General features: G+C 34.6%; 2 protein-coding genes across 6 annotated transcripts in view; one reads left to right on the forward strand and one right to left on the reverse strand.

Annotated features, from left to right (window-relative positions):
- Positions 1 to 13,227, forward strand: part of LOC130053429 (hemicentin-2-like) — a 113,950-nt gene extending 100,723 nt beyond the window's left edge. For 2 of the 5 annotated variants that reach the window (XM_056160694.1, XM_056160695.1), the window contains 10 exons: positions 814 to 864; positions 966 to 1,047; positions 1,191 to 1,278; positions 1,386 to 1,456; positions 8,705 to 8,827; positions 9,326 to 9,448; positions 9,536 to 9,684; positions 9,813 to 9,951; positions 11,150 to 11,240; positions 11,585 to 13,227. In XM_056160694.1, the coding sequence (XP_056016669.1) occupies positions 814 to 864; positions 966 to 1,047; positions 1,191 to 1,278; positions 1,386 to 1,456; positions 8,705 to 8,827; positions 9,326 to 9,448; positions 9,536 to 9,684; positions 9,813 to 9,951; positions 11,150 to 11,240; positions 11,585 to 11,616 (949 nt within the window). In that variant the 3' untranslated portion in view covers positions 11,617 to 13,227. Of the gene's footprint in view, positions 1 to 813; positions 865 to 965; positions 1,048 to 1,190; positions 1,279 to 1,385; positions 1,457 to 3,693; positions 3,721 to 3,846; positions 3,953 to 8,704; positions 8,828 to 9,325; positions 9,449 to 9,535; positions 9,689 to 9,812; positions 9,952 to 11,149; positions 11,241 to 11,584 lie in introns of those variants that run through there. The other 3 variants (XR_008802013.1, XR_008802014.1, XR_008802015.1) reach the window with 3 other exon arrangements.
- Positions 1 to 26,288, reverse strand: part of LOC125673175 (uncharacterized) — a 333,899-nt gene that overhangs the window by 303,659 nt on the left and 3,952 nt on the right. The gene's annotated exons all lie outside the window — the stretch shown is intronic.

Below are 26,288 nucleotides of genomic sequence, written 5' to 3' on the forward strand. Positions count from 1 at the left end.
GGGATGTTTACTCTTCCTAGGCACCTGATCCCACTTCTGGTGTGTCCAGGGGTCCGTGTTTGCCCAACTATCTATTTTGTATTGCTTATAGGAGTTATGAGATTGACCACTGTTCGTGATCTTCACTTTTCATGTATACGTTTATTAATGTTCCAACCAAACCCATTAACACGAGTAAGGTTCCTAATTCAAGTATCTCCATTCTTTGTATGTGTGTATTTTCAAATGTTTACTTCTCAAGTGATACGGAGGAAACGTCAAGGAGAGGAAGACATGTAATATACATTTACCAAAGTTGCAGACGTGTTTCAAGACCCCATAGTCTTAATGATATGATGAAAGAAAGCATTTTATTTCAAATCTTTTCTCCAATGTCCATGCTGTGAAGAACCATCAATTATATCAATTTAATGTACATTTAGAAAATAATGAGTTATTTCATTCAATTACGTTTCTTTCCAGCAATATTGGGGAAGGCGCCTCGAATGTATTGCGTTCACCGGACATACAAATTTATATAAATAAACATTTCCAATCATTGCATAAATCATTGATAAGTGATTAATAACATATCTTAGACTTTTTGTGGGGAGATCTGATCAATTATAGCAAACATGTATTGAAAAAAAATGAATATTTGTTTTATGGGCGAATGTTGATTTGAAATAAAAATGAAGGTTATCACAGTACATTCGAAATTGGTTTCCCCCTTCCCGGAAAGATCCGAGAATGTGCGATTGTTACAAATTCGTGCAGATGCACTGTACATAGCCACTTCAATCACTAATATCATTATCAAATCCATGTTTTTAGTGACCAGACATATTCAGCCTTGGATCAACGTACTCGGATACAAAGAGAAAAGTAAGTATGATAATTACTTACCGGTAGGTTTCCATGGTATTGAATCATTTACTAAACTTACTTGGATACACTTATCTTGTAATGTTCTATGTTTGTTATAGACCGATAACTTCACAATCATTTGTGGACCATGTTCTTGATCTGATGAAAGATAGCAGGCTAAAAATTTGTAACGAATTTTCCGTGAGTAGCGTTTTGTAGAACAAACTGTTTTAACTACAGAATATATTCCACTTACATGTTAATAATGACTATTGAATTAAATCAAATATAATCGTGTATGATATGAAATAATATACAACACTCGTGTACATGTCATTGTGAAGGAACTACTTCAGTCAAAGGAAACAGCAGCTACAACAAAAGCAAATTCGAAGATGAATACAAACAGAAACAGAGGGAGTGTAGTACCCTGTAAGTTCTATAATAATATTGATGTTCATTTATGTGTCTCAAAAGAAAATTGTGTTGTTTTACAACGCTGATTGAGATTTTTAAGAGAAACTGAACTAATATTTCAGATGATTTTAATCGCGTACAGCTCCAAGAGAAGAGGGATGGCTCAGACTATATCAATGCAAGCTATGTTTTGGTACGTGACTTTAATCAGTTACAAACTTGTGTTGTACTTGAAACAAGCCTAGAGTAGATTTTGTAACAGTTGATGTTAGAACTAAAACTTCCATGTTGAAAGATTGATTGTTGTTTAATTGTCAATTACAGAAGAAGTTTATGTTGATGAATGATGTAGAGGGACTACTTAAATATTTTGTTATGTCACCTGGGTAAACTAAGGTGACCTATTGCAATTGGTTATCGTGCGTTGTGTGTTAACAATTTAACATTTTCAACTTCTTCTTAATAACTACCAGTTCAATTCTTTTCAAATTTGGTATGAATCATCATTGGGATAAGGGGGACATAAATTGTAAATTTCAGGACTCCAGCATCCCTGGGGACCTAGGGGTGGGGCAAGAACTGCCCAGAATTTACCAATTTTCAATAATCTTCTCAAGAACCACACACATGTAAAAATAAAAACAACTAAATGCATGGTGATGGTTATAGCCTTGTACATAGTTTATATTTTCACATAAAACACAGTTCAATTTTCCAACAGTTGACAATATATCTTTAAAGAAAATACGATGTTGAAAGAATGATTGCTTTAGATGAGAGGCTGTTTTATTTTCAATTACGTACAGAAGTTCATGGTTATGAATGCCGTATGATATATGAATCAAATCGAGAGATATTCATCTATGGTACGACACAATATATTTCATTTATTATATAGCTAATAAATAGTCTAATATAAGATCTGCGTAAAATCTAGAGAATGTTAGCGTTCAATATCCTGAGAATTTATTGAACGCTAACTTTGCATTGCGTAAATTGTATGCGCCCGAAACATTCCGAGTATGAGCGTTCAATATTGACGTTACCGTAACGACATAAACAAGCCGAAATGGCAGACGACGGTCCTCCGAATCTGACAGAGCCGGTATCTGATATTTACTTAAGCAAAATGTTTTACTGTACATAAATTATGATGTCCCCATTTACAAAATCAGTTTGCTTCATGCATTAATGACGGGTTAAATATTGAACAGTTAAGAAATGCATGCTGTTATTGCACACTGCCAATACTGATGAATTCTCGTCTATTTTGGAGTAGTTTGCGTGAAAAAGGATATGATTTAACAACTAAATACTTTAGCTATATAATAAAAGGGTTATTGAACTTATATAGGTGAATATTGGCACTCGTTGGCTGTCAAAATGCACGAGCTTGCGAGTGCATTTTGACAGCCAACGAGTGCCAATATTCACCAATATAAGTTCAATAACCCTATATTATGCTCTGAATTTGTTCAAAATACATAACACCTGGCTTTACTAAAGAGAAGTTTTATATCATTCTATGATTATTTAAAATTAGAGTGAGTTTGATATTGAGATAAAAAAAAAACATACAATTTTTTTTTCTAACGAAGAATAAACCTTGCAACTAATTATTGTTGTGTTATAAGTATCAAAATGTAAGATTGCATGTGATTTGTTCGTCACTGGTGGGTTTTTAAAGAGATTAATGGAGTATATCATAATCAAATTATAGACGTATTTCAAAGGAACATGAAAGAAATATCGACATGATGTAGAGATGCGAAATTCACAATTACAAGCTACATGTCACGACAGTCTATGACAAAAATCTGTCTGTTTTTATGTAATGCATTTGCAAAAGTTAGCATAACTGCTTCCATTTTGTATAATATAGTTTTTTAAAGATTATACGTTGCACACAACTAATTAAAGAAAAAAATATTTCGTATCATTGAAATTCAAAAAAAAAACCAAAAAACACTCTTCCACATGAAGTATTTGTAGAATATTTTCAAGCATCGTTTCTCTGTCTCCCGAAGGGTTAAACAAACTAACATATTAAAATGATGCGTATTCCTTTTACAAAATGGACAACAATTGACTAACAAAAAATTGTCATTGAAGACACTTGCACTGAAAAGTCAATCAACAATCTTTAGGACGGGTCGTAATTTACAGTTTACATTAATTTATTAGGCCTCAGCTTATTGTGTATTTCATTGGGGAAAAATGCATATCAGAGTATACAGGAAAAAAGCAAGTTATTGTCTTAATTATGTTGCCCATATTGCTTTAATGACAATTTTTGGAAAATTCATTTAAGTTAAAATGCTAACGTGATGTGTCCTGTTCGTCACTGTTAGGTTTTGCAATAGATCTATATTTCAAAAGTGAACCACATACCATTATAAATTTACATCCATTTCGTTTTCCTTTCCCAAGCTTCTATAATCGGAGGATTCACACAAGGTAAAAAACTTGTTCTTGTATTGAACTCCTTTTTTGTTTGTGTTTTGTGTGTTTGGTTTTTGTTTTTGTTTTTTTGGTTGATTGTATTTGTTCTTCATTGATGATTCCACACACAAAATCAATAAGGACGTCAATACATCAGATATCGTTCACCGATATACCAGGATTGGATCTGGAAGACCTGGAACGGGTTTCATGAAATAGAAGGGGCATTGCATTGTTGTTTGTCCAGGTATATGATAGGAAACCCTTCTGTAGCTACTCTTATAAAATCAATTTCGTGAGAAATAAAAGTTATGATATCGATTCTGTTCAGAAAAACCAGAAACGAAGACAAGATTAAGTTTTAACCAGACATGGTTCAATTTTCCCTTTGGTTTAGTTCAGAGAAAAGGGTAAGGTGTATAGAAAACAATTTTTTTTAATTATTGTAGACGTTAAATGGGTAGTTAAACTAAATAAATTAGCCACGCCATTGTATTGGAACGTTTATATCGTCATATAAGAGGTCAGTCATGTGCTCCAACTTATTTCAAGTTCAAGTCTACACTCTGTTTTTCCTACAAATATACTTCCACTATTGCATCCAAACTTTTTAATTATAACGAAACTTTGCAGTGCCTAGATGTAGACCATCTTATACTTAATCCACTTACGTATTCTTGTTATTCATATTCTTTCAACTATAGTCAAGCTGGACAAGTCATTACTAGTGATGTTGATATAGGTGAGAATTAGAAACTCAAATAACTAATTCTAAAAGGTCCTAAATACAAAGAATCTCGCTCTTTCAATTGGCGACTGAACTTCATCTCTATTATGAATTAGTCGAGGATTATATAGTAAACCAGTAGTGATAAAAGAATTAAATAGGTTACATGAGGAATATGTTTTGGTTCCAGCTGACAAAGCTTATTACAACATTGTCTTTGTTTGTAAGGCTCACTATTACAACTGTATTTTAAACGAACATGGCATTAATTTCACTTTTGGTAATTGTACTTATACTCCAACTGCCCTTTCAAATGATGAAATTCTTCAAAACCATGCTTCAGTTTATACACATTTAATACCCAATCAATAGATCGGATGAAAATGAGTTACCGTACCTATACTGGATACCTAAACTTCATAATACCCTTACAAAGATACATTGCTGGATCCAGTAAATGTTCTACAAAGCCCCTATATTTGCTCCTCAGAAAAATATTAACAGCTGCGAAGGAGAAACTTCAAACGTACCCGGCAACTACATATGTCAGAAGCGATGTTACTCAAAAGTGGATTCTAAAAAATCTAAAAAAACGTTTAGTAAACTTGAAATCTTAAATCAACATCAAAATGTATGACCTTTTAACACTTTACCTTTGCTATCATACACAGTTACTTCTTCAACCAAAAAGGAAAACGCAAATATTTCCATCTAGTGATCATTCATCCAAAAAATTACATCGTTGAATTCCACTCTGATTCCACACACTAGTACTCTGAAGTTGAAATTTAAAAAAAATATGCTGGAGTTCCTCATTGACAACATCTTCGTGGTAATTGGTAATCAGGTCTTCCAACAGTCTGTTGAAATTCCCATGGGCATGAATTGTGCTCCTTTGTTAGTTGACCTGGTTTTATATTCCTAGGAAGCAGAATTTATTTTAAAAAACTACCTAAGAAGAAAACAATTATTCATGTGGCCTTCAGTTCGACATTTAGAGAAATCGACGACGTTTATGTTATCTATTAACAATAATTTTGATTCATATGTCGATTCGATATATCCCTGTGAACTCGAAAGAAAAGACACCACAGAGTCGTCCACTTCTGTTTCATACATAGATATTTTATTGAAAGTAGATATTAACGGCAAACTAACAACTCAACTTTATGACAAACGGGATGCTTCCAGATTCTCCATCGTCAACTTCCCATTTTTATGTAACAATATTCCATTACCACCTGCATATGGTGTTTATATCTCTCAACTGATTCGATACGCAAGGGCTTGTTCTGCTTATGACCAGTTTTTGAATCGAAGAAGGTTATTGACAAACAAGTTGATGGTGCAGGGGTTCCAACAGTCTCGTTTAAAGTCAGCATTTTGCAAATTATATGGTCGTTATAACGATGTAGTTTGTTAATACAACCTAGTATTGTTGGGTGAAATGTTGTTTGACGTATTTCATATTGATTGTTAGGCCATTCTTGGCACACTGATTTTGACTACGAATAATTCCGTTTACCTGATCGAGATATAGGGCTCACGGCGGGTGTGACCGATCGACAGGGGATGCTTACTCCTCCTAGGCACTTGATCCCACCTCTGGTATTTTCAGAGGTCCGTGTTTGCCAAACTCTCTATTTTGTATTGCTTATAGGAGTTATGAGATTGATCACAGTTCGTTATCTTCACTTTTCACTTTGCTATAGTTCCAAACATATATTCATTAAGAAGGTTTACATTGATATTGCGTTTTTACATTAAAAACCTTATAAGTAATCACTGGACCACACGGTTTATAATCATACTCATTTATGAATTAAACAAATGTAAATGATTTCTAGTGCTTTTTTAGTATTTCATTATACTTTTGCAGTAATTGTTGAATGAAAATTCATTTACCCACACCCATAGGTTAAATTCAGATATGTGGAGTATTCAAAATAGATTAACAGATAAGGAAACAAAGTGTAAAAATGATTCAATTCTCCTTTTATGTCATACCAACTTGATAAGAATGTTTCGTTGTATCATTTAAATCGATGGCAATGAAACAAACTAAAGGAAAATTGAATACTCCTGTCTGTGGATTGTTTTTTCTTAATACTGGTATAATAGCATTTTCCATGTTCCACATATATTTCTAGATTCTAAATTGAAATAAACCATCACAATTTTTTGTGTGACCCGATAAAATGTATTCCCTGTTCAAAGACCACAAAGTCTGCGGATAGGCCTAAATATGGCAGTCCATCACAGGTAATGGTCTCCATGAGTGAAAATTCTAAATCGGGATGTATAAAATAATAAACAATTAATCAATTAAATTAGGAACCTGATCCTACTTTCAGTATGTCCAGTGTTTCGTTTTTGCCCTTCACTTAATTTTGTATTCTGTATTTGAGTCATGAGATCGATCATTGCTCGTTATCCTCATTGATAGATATTTATTTTATCAGAGTTATCAATGAGCAATCCCATTGATTATAGCTAGATACTGATACATGTATTCAAGGAATCATCACACATGACTGACAGGGATGCCCGAATATGATTATCAATTCTGGTGCTGTGTCCAATCGAAGGCGTTAATGATAACAAATGGCTGTTCTCTCTTGAAATACCGTTTCTGTGTCACGATAGGCGTTACCAAGGTAAACATCAAGGTGTACTGCTACCACTGTGCAAGGTGAAGATAACGAACAGTGATCAATCTCATAACTCCTACAAGCAATACAAAATAGATAGTTGGGCAAACACGGACCCCTGGACACACCAGAGGTGGGATCAGGTGCCTAGGAGGAGTAAGCATCCCCTGTTGACCGGTCACACCCGCCGTGAGCCCCATATCCTGATCAGGTAAACGGAGTTATCCGCAGTCAAAATCAGTGTGCCAAGAACGGCTTAACAATCGGTATGAAACACGTCAGACAGCATTTGACCCAATGCGAGGTTGTATTGACGAACTAGATCGTTATAACGACCATAGAATTTGCGAAATGCTGACTTCAATCGAGACTGTTGAAATCCCTGTACCATCAACTTGTTTGTCAGTAGCTTACCTCGATTTAAAAAATGACTATACCCAGAACAAGCTCTTGCGTATCGAATCAGTTGAGATATATAAACACCATATGCAGGTGATAATGGAATATTGCTACATAAATGTGGGAAGTTGACGATGGAGAAGCTGAAATCATCCCGTTTGTCATACAGTTGAGTTGTTAGTTTGCCGTTAATGTCTACTTTCAATAAAATATCTAAGTATGAAGCAGAAGTGGACGACTCTGTGGTGTCCTTTATTTCCAGCTCACATGGATATATCAAATCGACATATGAATGAAAGCTATCATTGATAATAGACAAAACGTCATCGTTATATCTAAAAGTCGAATTGAAGGTCACAGCGAGAGATTTTTTCTTCTCACGTAGAAGTTTTTGAATAAATTCTGCTTCATATGAATATAAAAACAGGTCAGCTAACAAAGGAGCACAATTCGTGTCCGTGGGAATTCCAACAGACTGTTGGAAGACCTGATCACCAAAGACCACGACGATTTTGTCAATGAGGAACTCTAGCATATTTTTTATTTCAACTTCAGAGTACTTGTGCGTGGAATCAGAGTGGTGTAAGAGTTCTGCTCAGGTCAAAATTTGTAGCAGGGCTGTACTTCACTTAAACTTCATCGTTATGCGTGCAAAAATCTCAAATGGGACATAAGACAATATACATACAAACAAATGTTATAACAAATTTTTTATATTGTTTTCGCATTGGTATCAATAATTACAATCGAGCATCCTGTTTGTGAAGCAGACGCCTTAACCACCAGGTTAAAAGTTTGTTTTAGTCTTTGTAACAGATTTAGAAATGTCTTCAATCCTTCATGCATAGCTCTTATCCTTGGACGAATTTGGCTCCACTTTTTTGGCATGCTGCTTTTGGCTATATTTAGCTCTAAAGCTTCATAGTTATTTCGGATTTCAAACATTTCGGTTGAGCATCACTGAAGAGACATTATTTGTCGAAATGTGCATCTGGTGCATCAAAATTGGTACCGTATAGATTTTATATTTTACACTAATAAGTTTTTTTTTCCACAAAAATATATAATGAAGTTAGATTTTTCGATGTGCTTCCTACTTTAGTTTATCAGCCATTTTCGGTCATTGTCCTGTATTTTATTGCTTCTTCTTTGGAGAAATGATTCGATTTTGATCAATTTTTCAATTGATTTTTTCTAATATGATATTTTTATTGTTTTAAAGAATCAAAGCTATATAATGACACAGTACCCTCTTCCGAAAACAGTTGGACATTTTTGGCGCATGGTTTGGGAACAGAACTGTCCCTTGATAGTAGCACTTACAATTGATGATGAAAAACATAAGGTAATGTGAATTGCGTGTGGAGCTGTTCTTGTAATTACGTGGTTCTAAAGGAACTAAAATATCACTTACGTTATCTTGATATGACAAAAGATTGCAATTTGATAAATATTCTATTAATTTTCTTCACATTATTTCCTTGCGTCGGAATATGTAACTATTAATTTCCTCCATTAAAAACATTGGAGTACGTTCATAGGTAAAAAGAATGTAAGATTCGGAACTCGAACGATAGGAATACTTTGTGAAATTATTTTGTAAACAGAGACACACCCATTTTATGTATGACCAAATCAAAATGATAAAAAAGGCAAAATATGTATCTTTCGCTCAAACCTACATTCAAACAAGTTGTTATAAACGTACATTTGTTCTTTCTCCAAGAACACATAGATTAGATATAATCAAATGCTATTATGACATGAAACAAAACTTATTGATGTTATGAAAATTGCATATAATTTGGATATTCTATAATGGTTAATATCTACAAATCCCCAGGAGGAATGGTATTTTCCTGCATCCGATGGAGCAGTCCGCACTGTTGGTGGGATTGATGTGGAACTCGTTGCAACGTTCAACGTACTGGAGAAAGTGACATTACGTAAAATCAAGTTATCTAAGGTAATTTGTTATCTCAGATAAGAACCGAAAAGATTGTACGATATGTCATTCCAATGAAAAAATTACAAACCAATTTCAATTCTCCAGGAAAAGCAGCTAAAGAATGTAAATCATATCCATGCATACGGTCTGGGAATGGTGAACATATCAGATCAACTCCTTCATAGCATAAATCTCGTAGCAGCGAACAACACTAACATGCAAAGCAACGGGCCGTATGTTGTACACGGTGGATGGTTAGTAAGCGACATATTTCAAAACCAATGACAAATCGTTAGCAATAAATCAAACTTTGATACCCTGTTTCATATGAAAATTTGTATACATGTACGGAATAATGAGAATACAAATGGATATATTTCAGCGTCGGTATAGACTACAGTGGGGTGTTTGTTCTGGTGGATTACCTTGTTAAGTTAATTGAGTCTGGTGTCAATAGGATTGACGTTTACGGGTCCACATTCACTATCATGAGCGAAAGAATGGAAGCCCTAACCACGGAGGTATATTTATCAATAACTGAAAGTGATCAGTAAATGTGTCCTTCACTTCAGGATATGGCTTTGATATTTCTCAGACATATTTTTGATAATCAGGTCTTTTGATTTGGTTCCAAGACTTTTGACCTAGATACTTGATCTTATACTGACCGGCTTTTCAAAACCTGTACCTTGGCTGTATGTTTTGAACCAAGGAAAATAAGATTTATATTTGCAATGTTGCCAAACATTAGGTACAAAGACATCTGGCCTTGGAATTTGAACTACTTAAGAAAATCTAACCTTTTAACAAAAGGAATATGTTACACTTGATCACACTTCACTCTGGGCGGTTGTCTTCTGGCAACTTTTGTTTTATTTTTCTTCTCTTTCTAATTTCAAATATATATCTTCGTCATATTATGATTATATATGAGATAATGCATGGATTTAACCGTCCACTGTGTAGTAAAGTACCAATGGTCACGTGATAAAACCATACAACGCCCAAGGCAGACATGGTATATTAGATCTAGTAATGTCTGCATTTTACACACGAAATGCTATATGCATTTGTGATTGATGTAGAGGGAGAGTATTTTTATTTAAGGTCGCCAAACTACATGTACATCTGTAATGGGACAATTTTATACATCAAATATGTTATCCCAAATCGAATCGTGCCTCTCTAATCTGATAACAGATTTCATGGTCGTTGCAATGACCGTATTAGTAAATACAAGTTGTCATTGGATCCGATGCTTTCTGACGTAAGTGATACCAATTGTTTGGTCGTTTTTGCATGCAATTTTTGATTGCGGGTTTTCCCGTGTACCTGATCAAGATATAGGGCTTACGCCGTGCATTATCGATGCAGAGGAAATGCTTACTCTATGGACACCTGGTCATTTTGATGCGTCCAGAAGTCCGTGTTGTATTGTGTATGGGGTTTGGGAGGTTGGTCACTGTTCGTTATTCAATTGTTCACATAATGTGCCTCAATTGAAAATAATTGTTAGTGATTGATTTCAAAATGAGTACAATGTACTTTTGGGCACTCATAATGTATGTATTTAAGGGATCGACATTGTAATGTACATGCACAACATATTAGAACACGCATTCTTTTCCCAACATTACTTTGCGAAGTCACTGAAATCTGTAGTCAGTTCCACTTTACCCATTAATTCATGAATAATCTCTGTTTTATCGTATTTTATAGGAACAATACACTGTCATTTACACGTTCCTCAAGAGATATATCAATGACAAATCCCGCTCTGGAAAACATCCTTCTAATTTCGATATAAAAGGTAAGATACAAATGTATTCAAAGGAAAATGAACAAATAATGAATAAAAGAAAGACATAATTATTAGTTTAATTTAAGTATTTTCAAATTCATTATCATGAGACTGGTTATTGTTCCAATTTTTCATGTACAAAGATAAATGAAATTTGTAACATCAACGTTGAAAATACTGTCCACGCATCATAAAATATATGTTAAAAAACGATGTAATCTTAGCTTATACAACCGTTTTAAGTAAGTACGTTTGTTGAGCAAAAGTCAGTCCAATTTTAATGATTCATATGATTATTTTCCTGCTCAGTGTATCTGCAGTAAGTATACTGAACATGTTCCATTAATTTGTAGATGCAGCAAGTGCTTACGAATATTTACCTTGAAGTGAACCTGGTCCTTCTTGTCATCACAAGGAGATTCACAAAACAGAATGAGGACTTCTTAAAATATCATTTTATCTATATTCCTGTATCCGGATATGGAGGACTTTTTCGCAATCATACATGTAGTTTGATTATCAGAGGAGTTTGTAATGTTGGTAATTTGCATTTTTATGAACATAAAGGTTTGCATGACTTAAGTACTCTCAAACATTTAGCACAGTGACAGTCCCAACAATTTTCAATTTGTAAATATGAAATGGTGAAGATGACATACAATGATGAATCTCATAAATCTTATAAAGAATGCAAAATTCTACGAGTAGTATCTGATAAAAGTCATGCACAAAATATTGATAGACAACCCTAATATTTATATAAACACTCCCGCGCGAATGTCACACCTCAGATCATTTACAGGTAAAGTCTACAATGAAGGGCAGGCAAGGTGACATTGTAGAGCGGAAGTTAAAAGTACGTTTTGACAACAAATAGCTAAACCATAAGTGATAAAAATTAGGTTACATGAGGAATATGTTTTGTTTCCAGCTACCAAAGCCTGTACCAACATTGTCTTTGTTTGTAAGGCTCATTATTACAACTGTATTTCAAACGAACTTTGTATTGATTCCACATTTTTTGTAATCGTACTTATACTCCAACTGTCCTTTCAAATTATGAATTTTTTTTCAAAAATCATGCTTCAGATTTAAAAACTTCTAATATTCCAGTCAATGGGAGAAATGAATACGAGTTATCGTACCTATACTGGATTCCTAAACTGCACAAAAACCCTTACAAAGATACATTGCTGGATCGAGTAAACGTTCTACCAAGCTCCTGACTTTCCTCCTCATGAAAATATTAATAGTTGTGAATGATAACCTTCAAACATATTGTGCCACAACATATGCCAAAAATGGTGGAAATCAAATGTGGATTCGAAACATCTCTGGTGTGTCCAGGGGTCTGTGTTTGCCCAACTATGTATTTTGTATTGCTTATAGGAGTTATGAGATTGATCACTGTTCGTTATCTTCACCTTGCATCCTAAAGAAGGTTTGGTAAATTTAAATCACAAAACTTTTCTCGAATTAAAAACATCAAAACGTATATAATTACAAAGCTTTTCACGACTATTCCTAACGATGAATTAAAGATGTTTTAGACTTTTCTTTTTACATCATACAGTGTTGCTTCTTCAACAAAAATGGAAAAAGGAAATGTTCATATCTAGTGATCAGTCATGCAAACAACTACTTTGTTCAACACCGCACTAAGTTTACGCACATGTACACTGAAGTTAATATTAAAGAGATGCTGAAGTTCTTCATTGACAATGGTTTTGTAGTCGTTAGCGATCAGGTATTTTCACAATATGTTGGAATCCCCATAGGCGATAATTGTGTTACTTTGTTAGATGACCTGTTTTAATATTTTTATGGGGCAGAAATTGTTCAAAAGCTTCTAAATGAGAAGAAACAATATCTTGCTGTGGCCTTCAACTTGGCATTTAGATATATCGACGACGTCTTATCTATTAACAATAATCATTTTCAATCATGTATCGATTTGATATATGCCAGTGAACTCGAAATAAAAGACACAACAGATTCGTTCACTTCTGCTTCATACTTAGATATTTTATTGAACATAAATGTTTAGGGCAAACGAACGATACAACTTTATGACAAACGGGATGACTTCACTTCTCCATCGTCAACTTCCCATATTTATGTAGCAATATTCCATTATCACCTGCAAATGGTGTTTCAAGGATGTGTCTAAACTGATTTGATACGCAAGAGCGTGTTCTATGTAAGGTTAGGTTTTAAATCGAGACAGGGTACTGACAAATAAATGGATGCTACAGTGGTTTCAATAGTCTTGTTAAAGCCAGCAATTTGCAAATTCCATGGTCGTTACAACGATCTAGTTTGCCAATACTTTCTGGCATTGGGTCAAGTGCTGTCTGAAGTATTTTATAGCTATTGTAGGTCGTTATTTACACACCTACTTTGACTACGGATTACTCCGTTTACCTGATAAAGATATAAGATACACGGCTGGTGCGAACAGTCGACAGTATATGCTTACTCCTCCTAAGCACTTGATCCCAGCTCTGGTATATCCAAGGGTCCGTGTTTACTCAACTTTTAATTTTGTATTTCTCATAGGGGTTATGAGATTGATCACTGATTTATGCAATTTGAAATATAACGCATGTTGGGGTGACATATTTTGATACAAGTACATGTGCGATAAGCCTTAAAAATATATATAAAACACTAAAATGATGAATTAATTAAAAGTATTACAGAGTCTAGGCATTGCAATCACACTTTATATAATGATGGTGTGTTAATTAACAAAATATTTGAAATACTATTGTCTCAAAAATATTTATATTGCTCAATTTGAATAAATATTCAACTCTATGATCGTTTTATAAAGTCCACGTAAGCTGATTTATGAATGAGCTACTATTCTAAGTAAAAACTTAACATGGATGTTGTAATCATTATTTACATTAATCTAGTTATGGTATTCTCTCGTTGTTACTCATTCATTTTCATCAGAAAGTGCTTCACGAATTTACTATTTCTGCTGATTTATGGAGTTATACATATTAATAGAATGTATAGTGTATTGGAAATTAGTACAACAGTGTGACTTACCAGATGTAGGAATACAATTGATGTCAGTCTCAATACTATGGTCAGCTCAATGTCAAACTGTGTGTTCGCCTCCGAGGGACCAAAGAAAAATTAACCAAAAGTGGCGGTAAAAGTCACACTCAGATCCACACATCAACCAAATCAAATCTGACATAAAACTACTACCCCCCCCCCAAAAAAAAAAACAAGCATACAACTAACCACCAAAAGCACTGCCCCTGGGGAATATACAGGTGAGTTAATATCTGGTGATTCACAGGGGTGGATCTAGGGTTATGCAGTTTATATATATTTCAAATATTAATATATTAATGCTTAAATATATCATACATGGTTGGTTATTGTATTGACATTTATTAAGTAATTAATAATGTAAATATACATGTATGTATACACATTATTACAAACACAATGAAAATACCCATCACGGTCAGCTATCTGTAGTCGAGTCATAATTGTGCTAGCTAATCTGCAATTCATGAAAGAATGTAGGTATTGGTCCGCTGTGACGATGTACCCGTCTATCTTACATTACGGTTCTGCTGGGGATGATCTGACCGCTATTCCGTCTTTTCATAAACCAGAGTTATCGTTCTCAACAGAGTTGTCAGGTATACATCACTTCCGATCAAATGTAAATATTTGCAGTGCGGGAAATAATTTAAACATGAATTTATCGTCTGACACAACACTAGAAGATGTTTTGAATTACAAAAAAGAAGAAATCAAGACTTATTTAAAATCTGAAAACCTAAAGATCAGTGGATCAAACAGGATATTTTCTAGGTGGATAATCTTCATGAAACAGTGTCTCTCTTCTACTGTGTTTTTACCAGAACTTAAACATTTACAACAGAGAATCCCTACTTGTTTCAAAAAAATTTCTGACACACGTATTGTATTAGATTGCACAGAGGTAATTATCCAGACACCGTCATCATTGGAAAACAAGAGCCTGACTTATTCAAACTACAAATCTCGCAATACCTTCAAATCATTGATTGGGGTCTCAATGACAGGAGCAGTTTGTTTAGTTTCACAATTGTGGGGCGGTTCGACATCTGATGTGCATATTACTAGACATTGTGGTTTGCTAGAACATATACAACCTGGAGATGCAGTTATGGCGGATAAAGGATTCATTCACATAAAAGCTGATCTTGAGAAAAAAGGCGCAAAACTGTACTGTCCACCATTTATAACAAAAAACCAGTTCACAAAAGAAGAAGTTGAAAATACCAGACGCATCGCTTCAGCGAGAATCCACGTGGAAAGAAAAATGGAGCAAATAAAAAACTTATTACAAGGCGTCATTCCACTATATCTTGCTCCTATTGCAAATGAAATATTTTTTGTATGTGCAGCACTCACCAATGTTTTGCCGCCACTTGTTAATCAGTGAATCAATATAATGTAATTACAAATTTGTGTGGCATCGTGCTCGAGCTGGGCTTCGCCATTTTCGCCAATGGCGATTTTTTTTTCAAAAATGGCGAAAAAAAAATTGAAAGTGGCGAAAATCCCTTTTTGCAATAAATTGTATTTTAAATCCTTTGTCAGTGACGCATTATAATGTTTGTTTATGCAGTCAAAATATGTTTATTCAGTCAACGCGTGCGACCGGAAATCTCGCAGTGCACACAGAGCTGGTCACAGCCTCAGGTAATTTATGGCTGCAAGAAAGTCGGTGATTATGTAATAAAGTACATCGGACAGCTGTTTATCATGCTTTGGTCAATTTTTTTAACATTTAAAGTCTTATTCATTTTCGTGTTATCATCTCCACATTAATGTCAATTCTTAACCAGAGAACCGACTGTAACTGATTCAAAATACTAAAATAAGTGTAATGAAAAAAATAATATATAATATGATGGAAATAATTGTAAAGCATGCGATTATTTGTGCCGCGCCGCTCCCCGAAAAAAGTGGCGAAAGGGAATTCTGGTCCAGTGGGAGCACTGATATTTATTATTCGTGCACCACTAGGGTTACAATCATTTGCATAGGAATGTTTAGATTTAATATTGTGCTCTTATTAAGACCCATATTAGAACATGCCTTCATGTATTAAACTATTTCAACACTTGTTTTATATGTGAAAGAAAAATGTCTGTATGAAATAAGAAATTCATAGCATAGAAAATATTTGCATATTTGAGATTCTGTTTGAATTGAGCAGTTTTGTCAAGTAGTTATTTATTATTTGGTTGGATTCGTTTGATATCTGTAAGTGCTTAGTGTACTAATATGTTTCATACACTATGCATTGCTTCCTTGCATTCCAATTATTATTCCGTAAATAGTACATTACATTTGCCATATTGTGCGATATTTGAGAGATCTGTATTTCAATCAGATTCTCATATTGGTTTCACCATGATCTTCAAGATTATAATATCACTGTCAACAGTCAATTAAATATTATCATAAATGATACACACCTTTTCTTGTTCTCTTTATTTTCAACATTGCAATTTAATTTGATTTTAAACATGGCATAACAAATTTCATGTAGAATGATTTCAACTTTTTAAAAAGTGAATCCCAAAAATCCTTATTGAATGGGATTTCTACCGCAATTAAATCCTGCAATGTATACAGTACAAGGTGACACAATTTGTACTGGCATACACCCATTTGTCCCTGAATTTGGGTGTAATACCTGTGGTTTTGTTTCAGTTGGATTTTATTGTTTGGATCAAGATAGCAGCAAAAATCTTTTGCCTTACAAGCTTCAAGTATAGTATTATTTCTCCATTTAAATGGACATTTGATTTCAACCAAATATGCATTGGTTTGTTTCTGCACTTTACCATCGGGGCTCGCACCAATAACCATAAATGGCTGAAACACATGCAAGCCACTACCTCTAACAGATATTTTCTGTTTGTGATGTAGGCGCATATGGGCTTAATATCGCTTCTTTGCAATATTTTCATGTTTTAATCCCCATTTAATGGCTGCGGTGCTTACCTTATCCCTATTCTCACCAATAACCCTTTCAACTAATTTATCAGGATTTGTGCTTTCTTTTCGTTTTAGCACATCATGGAACATTGATGCAGTTAATCTACTTTTTCGTGCGTCAAACCACAACATGTTGTCAGATTGACCCCTCGTTCTTATTTCAATCTCATCGCAGATTTCACTTGAAACCATCATTTGACTAGTATCTGAAGTAGCAGCTTGTTGAAGACATGCTTGTATATTGATAAATTTGTCTGATTCATAACTAATCATTTCTGAAGTTTCTACACTAATTTCAATATTGTTATCGTGTGAATTGTTAATGAGATGATGAATAACGGCGTTTTTGTTTTGTAATCTACTACATAAACTTTCACAAAATGACATACGGTCATTTGTTTTCATTTCAACTCTGTTGCGATTTAGATTGAGGTCTTGTTTATATTTTTTTGAAGTTCATTTGATCTATTGTTTTCCGTTCTTTGGTTCTCTTTGAGGGTCTATTCCAGACACATGGCTTTGATGTACATGGCTGATTACTGTGGTTCTCATGCATTTCTTCCAAACAGAACAACAGACCAGCGATGTGGGTGCACCCCTCCCCAAGACTAAAATAGAGTATTTTGTGAATTGCAAAATTCGGTTTTATTTACGATGATTAAACTGCTAAATCGTAGGTCAATTTACTAAGTGTTCTTGTCATAACAGGTGATATATGAAAATTGATGGCATATCAAGATACCTCATATCACTCCTTGTCATAGGTGCATTGGTAAATTATTCAGATGTCTAATACAAACACAGAGTTCCTTAAGATATCTACGAAAATCTTGAAATTTCGGGTTACCTGCAATCAAAAGGTATAAGTAGCTGACTTTTTTAAGGGTGATATCTAAAATTCGATGGCATATTAAGATACCTAATATAACTCCTCGTCACGTGGATAGTTGTAAATTAGCCAGATATATAATACAAACACAGAGTTCCTTAAGATATTTGCGAAAAACCTGAAATTTTAGGCTACCTGGAATCAAAAGGTATAAGTAGCTGACTCCTTTAAGGGTGATATCTGAAAATTTATGGCATATCAAGATGGATAATATCATTCCAATTCACATGGATAGTTGTAAATTAGTCAGATATCTAATACAAACACAGAGTTCCTTAAGATATCTACGAAAAAAAAATTAATTTCATGTTATCTGCAATGAGAAGGTATAAGTAGCTAACTTCCTTAACCCTTTCTCTACCGGCAGATTTTAGAGGTTTTTAAAGACTAAATGACAATATTTTTACATCGATGTAAATCTGCGTGTATCACGATTTGGGGTAAACATACGACATATAATTTTGCTAGGAATTGGACAGGGAACAATTTCTTATAAAGTTTGTTAAGGTATCCCATGACCTCAAGGAGGTCTACGGGGTCAAAGGTCATATAAGTGCACAATTTTGCAATCTTTTTTCTCTGAAATATATATATTACAACCCCTCTTACAAGATTAGAGTCAAAAATAGGAAATTCTAAATGCATGAGCTGATGTGCCTTTTAAAATACTACAAAACATCACAATCAAATTCATCAATTTTATTTAAAAACAAATATTTTTGGTTGCTAAGTAACAACACTTTTAGTACAATTTTGACCATAATTTGCTTTTCTGCATTCGACACAATTTAAACATAATTACATTGCATGATGATTAGTAAATGTCACATGATTTTTAAAATATAATCTTTAAATAGATCTTAATCATTTTAAAGGGTTTTTAACAAAAAATATGATGAAGAAAATTAAGGTCAAAGGTCATAAAATGTAAATTTCGTACTTTATATACATATCCATCATTTTCTAATATGACGTTTTGCCATTATGTTCCACTAAATAGAATAAGTATTGCAACATTAAAACAAAGATCTTTATTGTTAATCTAAAAGAAATAATTTTTTTGTATTCAAATATATTTGGTTTCTAAGCAACAACACCTTATCAAATGTTATCAAAAAGTACTCCCATTTTTCCTCCCCAAGTTCAACATATACCAATGATTGATTGATTGATTGAATATAATTTAACGTCCCTCTCGAGAATATTTCACTCATATGGAGACGTCATCACTACCCTTGAAGGGCTGCAAAATTTAGACCTATGCTCGGCGCTTATGGCCTCTGAGCAGGGAGGGATTTTTATCGTGCCACACCTGCTGTGACATGGGACCTCGGTTTTTGCGCTCTCATCCAAAGGACCGCCCCATTTAATCGCCTTCTACAACAAGCAAGGGATAATGAGGACATATTCTAACCCGGATCCCCACTTACTTTCAATCACTAGATTTAAATGTACTTGCATCATATTTAACAAAAGTATTTCTAGATACAATTCTTGATACTGGGTTGTTCCGATAGGGGCATGCCATGACCAATATATGTCTATCGACTGGAACTTCACAGCAGACATGTATAAGATAATGCACAAAAATTGGGGGGGGGGGGGGGCGATTTCTTAATACTGGGCCCTAAATACTAATGTATTGCCAGAGCTTTCGAATACTCAATTAGCTCTGTAAATGTTTTCTATAATCAAGGCCCTCTGAAAATTTAATTATGAAATTTTATATTCACCTTGCATCTGAGGTAATTGAGTACACATTTAATAAATGTGTTAGATGTGCAGCCAAATTAATTTTGGTAAAGGAAATATTTTTATTTTGCATTTTATTACTCGTTTTAAACTGGAAATCACTGTCACAATATCGGTTTTTTTAAAACTAGTATCCTCTTCAGTGAGAGGCTGCAAACTTCCTTGGGAAGCATATAACGATCCTTCCCTCTAGATATGACCATCTCAGCATAATGGTTGATGGCAACACAGATGGAGAAAACTAAATCTTCTGTCAAAACAGCTTCATAAAATCTGCAGTTCTCTGAATAAACGGGTCCCATATCTGAAAGGAAATTGCAAATAATTATTAATCAGTATTGGCCACTATACCTTATTTGTCAGCATTTAGAAAACTTGTCATACCTTTTATTTAGAAACAGAATAATGATATAATGATTTCCCGTGTTGTGTCTCTTTTTGTATGTATGTGATACCTAGTAATGCAGTAAAAAACAGTAAAATGGTACATGCATATCAGTGTATCATAACGCCATGATTCCATTTGTGAATGTATTATCTGGGTTCATTTGAATGTTAACCAAATGTATACGGATTTAACCCTATATTCAACCTCAAAGAGTCATACCAACTGAATGCCAGGCTGTCGCTCCGAATGAAATGCCACAGTTCTTGGATCAGGTGTCCCTGTGTCCTCCACATCAACATCCTTCCAATGCATGTCTGGCTTTGCCAGTAGACTGTCACTAGCGGACGATACCTGGGACCTTCCCACTAAATATTGGGATGTCAATACCCTTTTTAAAGATGAAAAGAAATTACAATTAAGAATTGTTGGCTTATGTTTTAAAACAAAATATAAGTTTCATGGTAGCAAGGGACAGGTTCGCACTTAAATACAGCTCAAATTTATTTAAAGATAGAGGTGTCCTGTATTTGAAGTGACATTTGGTAAGGGATTGCATACATGTGTTAGAAATGAATGGACTATTTCATTATACATTGCGAGTGTAGCAAAGTGTGTAATGAAAAAAAGATATGCATCATGTAGGTGTCAGCATTATGCCTAGCATATACATGGGGGCAAATACTGAAGAAATTCAGGTTAAAACCTACAGGGTCGAGCGAAAATACTGTAACTGAGGGAAAGTGATTGACCCCAGATATAAAAGTAGAATTGAATTGATTCTTCATGGCACACAGTGTCTAAATCCTCTTGCATGTTACTCTGATGGGGTGTGGATTCAGTCGAAATTAGAGAAAAATCTAGGCAAGGAGACACATGCCCATCAGCTTATACCATACCAGCATGTATGGATCACATGTAATTCATGGTCATAAGCTACTAAGTGTATATAAAATACATGCATTTGGATAAAAGAGAAATCAATATGATTTTTCATTAGCCTGTCATAATCACTTTGATTGGTGTTACCCCCCCCCCCCCCCCCCCATTTTGGCCCAAACACACATTTTGTTTTTATTTCTGTTCTAATATGAAGAAATTAATTCAAATTATGATAACAAATTCTATCATTACAATAATGTAAAATGTGTTTTTCTAACAGATTGTGATTTCTTTTCATAGAAAGATAATTTTTTATAAACATGGAAAAATCTTGGAAAAATAGCCTTTTCACCAGCGGTCATGAATGCCCAGTCTGATTAAAACCACCCCATACCCCTTCTCATTGCACACTAAATCCACCCATTTCTTACACTCGCGCGTCAGGTAAGGAGATAATTCTGGGGGGGTGTAATCAAACTGATCAATACCGGACCAGGACGGATTAAAAGATGTCAGCTCTTACTAAACAATTGGGTGTTATTCACTTGGTTTAGATATAATAAAATATAAATATTTTCTTTCATGAAACGACAAATTATGGCATCAAATCGCGGTTAATTAATCGTGAATTTTTCATAACATGACAAAACCGCAATTTTTTTTCCTTTCTACTCGGCCTATGTGGCTACATCAACTTACATGTACATGTTTATACTGAATGCATGATCGTTTGGGTCATCCTGCAACAGGAGATCCAGGACATCTTCTTCTGACATCAGGTCGTTTTAAAGATGTAAAATACAAGCGTTCGCTGTGACAATCACAGTGAAGCTGTGTTGTTTTCGTTGAAACGGAAACACGTGTGTTCCCCGTGCACACCTTCAGAAAACCCCACGGGGCCCACGATCCGGATCACGGAAAAATAAGTGTATATGCTATATGCGAAATTCTTTTTTGTTTTCTTTCTTTGGCAGGGAAAAAATATTACTATTACTATTCTAAACAGATATAGCGTTTATATCTGAATTTAAAGTAGTTTATTTATCTTTTTTAAAAATTTACTTTGCCGATGTAGCATTTTCAATAGGTGTTTGTAGGTTGTGTAACTGTTATACCAATACTGGTTTAAAGCTTTTTGAAAAAAAGCAGAGATAACCTGGCTGATTATTTCATACATATATGTATATTGTTGTAGTGTATCAAAAGGTACTGAATTTACTAATACAGGACTATACAAATAGTTTTCACCACTTTATTGTGCGACGCGCGTCGATTGCTTTCAGCGACGACGTTTTGTCGTTAATTTTAAAGAAAACCGCACAGCATGTCCCAATTTTATTTGATCGTAATATAAAAACTACCGAGAATTATAACACGAATAAGGGCCCATCAAAAAGGAAATTTCCTCTACTTTTAGCGACTGTATTTACTTTTCCCTATTTCTATATATAAGTATAGGTAAAATGCCGATCTGTTTAAACATTGAGAAATAAAATCGTAAGAAAACGTACATGTGCAAACAATTGCTATTTTCTTATAACTTTGCAAGGCATTAAAAATAATTTTTATATCTTCTGAAAGCAGGGAATATATGCTTTTCAAAAAATTAAAAAATATTGCATTCATTAGGGAAATAAAAAAAATCATATCGAGGGGGAAAATGACCTTGCGACAAAGCATTGCGTCATATTTAGACGAAGCCATCCTTTGCTTTAAATGCTTTTGTTAATCTTATGGCTTTACTTACTCAATTGATTTTTACATATTTAAAAAATAGAGACAATTTCCAAAAATATGATATATAGATCATATATCTTATGGCCGTAATGGCAAAGATTTAGAGGCACTCCTTTTGCGTAGTCCTGTTTTTACGCGCCATCGGTCAAATTGACCGATACGGTAGAGAAAGGGTTAAGCGTGATATCTGAAAATCGATGACATATCAAGATACCTAATATTACTCCTTGTCATATGTGGAATGGTAAATTAGTCAGATATCTAATACAAACACAGAGTTCCTTAAGATATTTGGAGAAAAACTTGAAATTTCAGGTTACCTGCAATCAAAATGTATACATGTAAGTAGCTGACTTCCTTAATTTGAAAATTCATGACATCTCAAGATACCCAATATCACTATTCGTTATAGGTATTGTTGCAAGTTAGTTGAATATATAATATAAACACAGAGTTCCTTAAGGTATTCACACAGATCTTGAAATTTCATTGTACCGCTAATCAAAATGTTTAAGTAGCTGATTTCCTTAAGAGCGATATCTGAAAATTCGTGGCGTATCAAAACACCCTATATATCACTTCTTGTCATATGTATAGTCGTAAATTCGTCAGATATCTAATACAAACACAAAGTTCCTTACGGTATTCACACAAATGTTGAAATTTCAGGGTAACTCGAATCAAATTGTAAAAGTAGCAGATATCTCAAAATGGATGGTATATCAAATGAATGAAGGTCCGAATTCAATCCGTATCATTTTCAAAGTAAACACTCAGTTGAAAAAGTTTGTACGTATTTTGCATTGCAACGTTATGTAATTAGGGAAAATTGAGCATGAACTTTCATACGACTCCTCGTCCTCTTTAGAAATAAACCTGATAGATAATTTTGAAACTCAGTAACCTTTATCTGGTAGCTGGCTATCAGTAATTATAACTTTTATATTTTGTAGTAGCTGGCTACGAGTAGCTAACTTTTCTTACTTTTAGTAGCTGGCTACTAGTAGAGCTAACTTTTCCTGGTTCAAGTAGCTAGCTACTAGTAGTCAACTTTTCTCTTTTTAAGTAGGCAGTTACTAGTAGCTGTTTACTGGTAGCCAACTTTACCGATCTATTTAATTTTCCCGTTTATCTAATTTCAAAATTTTAAATTTAAAAAAACATTAACTTCTTCCCCACTTCACTATTTCAAATAGTAGATACTAGTAGATAACGATAAAGACTTGAGATGTCTGAATGAATTTTGATATACCATTATACGTAAGTCTCGGAAGTTCTTAAATTAATCTGTGCTCGTCTTTTTATACAAATTCACACACATGCGTACACAACTACCATTTCCCCCCCAAAAAAAAACTCGCTCTGCAACTTCAACTAAAAATACTCATTCACCCTTCAAATACCGAACTCGGCAAACAACACTGTTCACCAGACAATCATGTGACATCACGTACACAAGAACACAACACGAATATGGTGGCAATGCATAAATGAGTTAGTAAACAACACACAGGTGAATGAATGTGAATCCAGCAGGCTGAATTGAATAATATACATATAACATCTGCTAATTAGATTTAGTGATTGTAACCCTTTGACACTGGTAAAATGAAACTGCTAGTAAATCGGCAGAGAGCCATGGAATTGAAAACCTCTATGTCTACAAAATCCGTTCTACGGAAAAACACGTGTGGGAGAAAGAAACCTTGGAGAATTTGGTGGGCGAGAGTTCGAATTCCGCTCGGGCCGGTAAGTCAGAAAGTTTTCCAGTTTACTTTCGGAAGGTCGGTGGTCTCTTCCCAGGTACATTGTATCTGGGTTCTCTCTTCCACCAATAAAAACTGGGCGCCACCAGATAGCTGAAAAATTGTTGAGTGTGGCGGAAAACAGCAAAACAATCAATCAATCTTCTAAATCTTTACGCGCATTTTGTTATTTCTCTGGGTATAACCACTCGGTACACATACATCTTAGTGTATTACATGTAATATATTGCACATACAATCCTATTCGTGCCCGAGTGGTTAGAGCATCGCGCTCAAAATCACACGGCCTCTCACCTCTTGTCGGCGCGGATTCGAATCCCGCTCGCGCCGGTAAGTGAGGAAGTTTCCCAGTTTACTTTCGGAAGGTCAGTGGTCTTTTCCCAGGTATATCATATCTGGGTTCTCTCTTCCACCAATAAAACTGGGCACCACCAGAGACACATCTAGTTGAAAAATTGTTGAGTTTGACGGAAAACAGCAAAACAATCAATCAAACAATCCTATTCATTTACACTTCTCAAGTTTTTAAATTTACGGAGAACCACAGATATTTGTTTTGATCATCTGCAAAAACAATCCGTGATTTGTACTACTTTCTCTATTTCCGTACATCCGTGTATCCATGACTTTCCGTGTGTTGTAAATGGCGTAGCCATCTTGAATTGAACGCTGACTAAACAAGGTTGACTAGAACTTTCTATCTTCTATATGTAAAACTTATACTGTACCAATTTTGATGCACCAGATGCGCATTTCGACAAACAATGTCTCTTCAGTGATGCTCAAGCCAAAATTTTGAAAATTCGAAATAAAAATAAACTTGTAAGAGCTAAAAGGAAAGCTAGAGTGCCAAAACCTGGAGCCAAATTCGTCCAAGGATCAGAGCTATGCATGAGGGGGATATGATCCTTAATTTTGAAATGAATTTCTAAATTGTATCCCAGCAATTAAATATACATCCGTATTTTCATACTAGTAATGAAGTACTTAGCTACTGGACAGTGAAGACCCTCGGGGACTAACAGTCCACCAGCAGAGGCCTCGACCCAGGGGTCATAATGTAAAACTTGTACAGTACCAATTTTCATGCACCAGATATACATGTACCTCTTAATGTCATATATCTTTGAAACGAGTGATCACACACCATGCTTCAGTTTTAGACACATTTAATATTCCAGTCAATGGGTCGAATGAATATGAGTTACCGTACCTATACTGGATTCCTAAACTACATACAGACCCTTACAAACAAAGATACATTGCTGGATCCAGTAAGTGCTCTACCAAGCCCCTATCTTTGCTCCTCACGAAAATGTTAACAGCTGTGAAGGAGAAACTTCAAACTTACTGTGCGACTACATATGCCAGCATACCTGCATATGGTGTATATATCTGTCAACTGATTCGATACACAAGAGCTTGTTCTGCTTATGGTCAGTTTTTAAATCGAAGCAGGCTACTGACAAACAAGTTGATGATGCAGGGGTTCCAACAGTCTCGTTTAAAGTGAGCATTTCGCAAATTTTATAGTCGTTATAACGATTTAGTTTGCCAATAAAACCTATCATTGGGTCAAACGCTGTCTGACTTGTTTCATACCGATTGTTTGACCG

Source organism: Ostrea edulis, chromosome 3 (assembly GCF_947568905.1).
Source record: "Ostrea edulis chromosome 3, xbOstEdul1.1, whole genome shotgun sequence".
In the NCBI taxonomy this organism is placed as follows: Eukaryota; Metazoa; Mollusca; class Bivalvia; order Ostreida; family Ostreidae; genus Ostrea; species Ostrea edulis.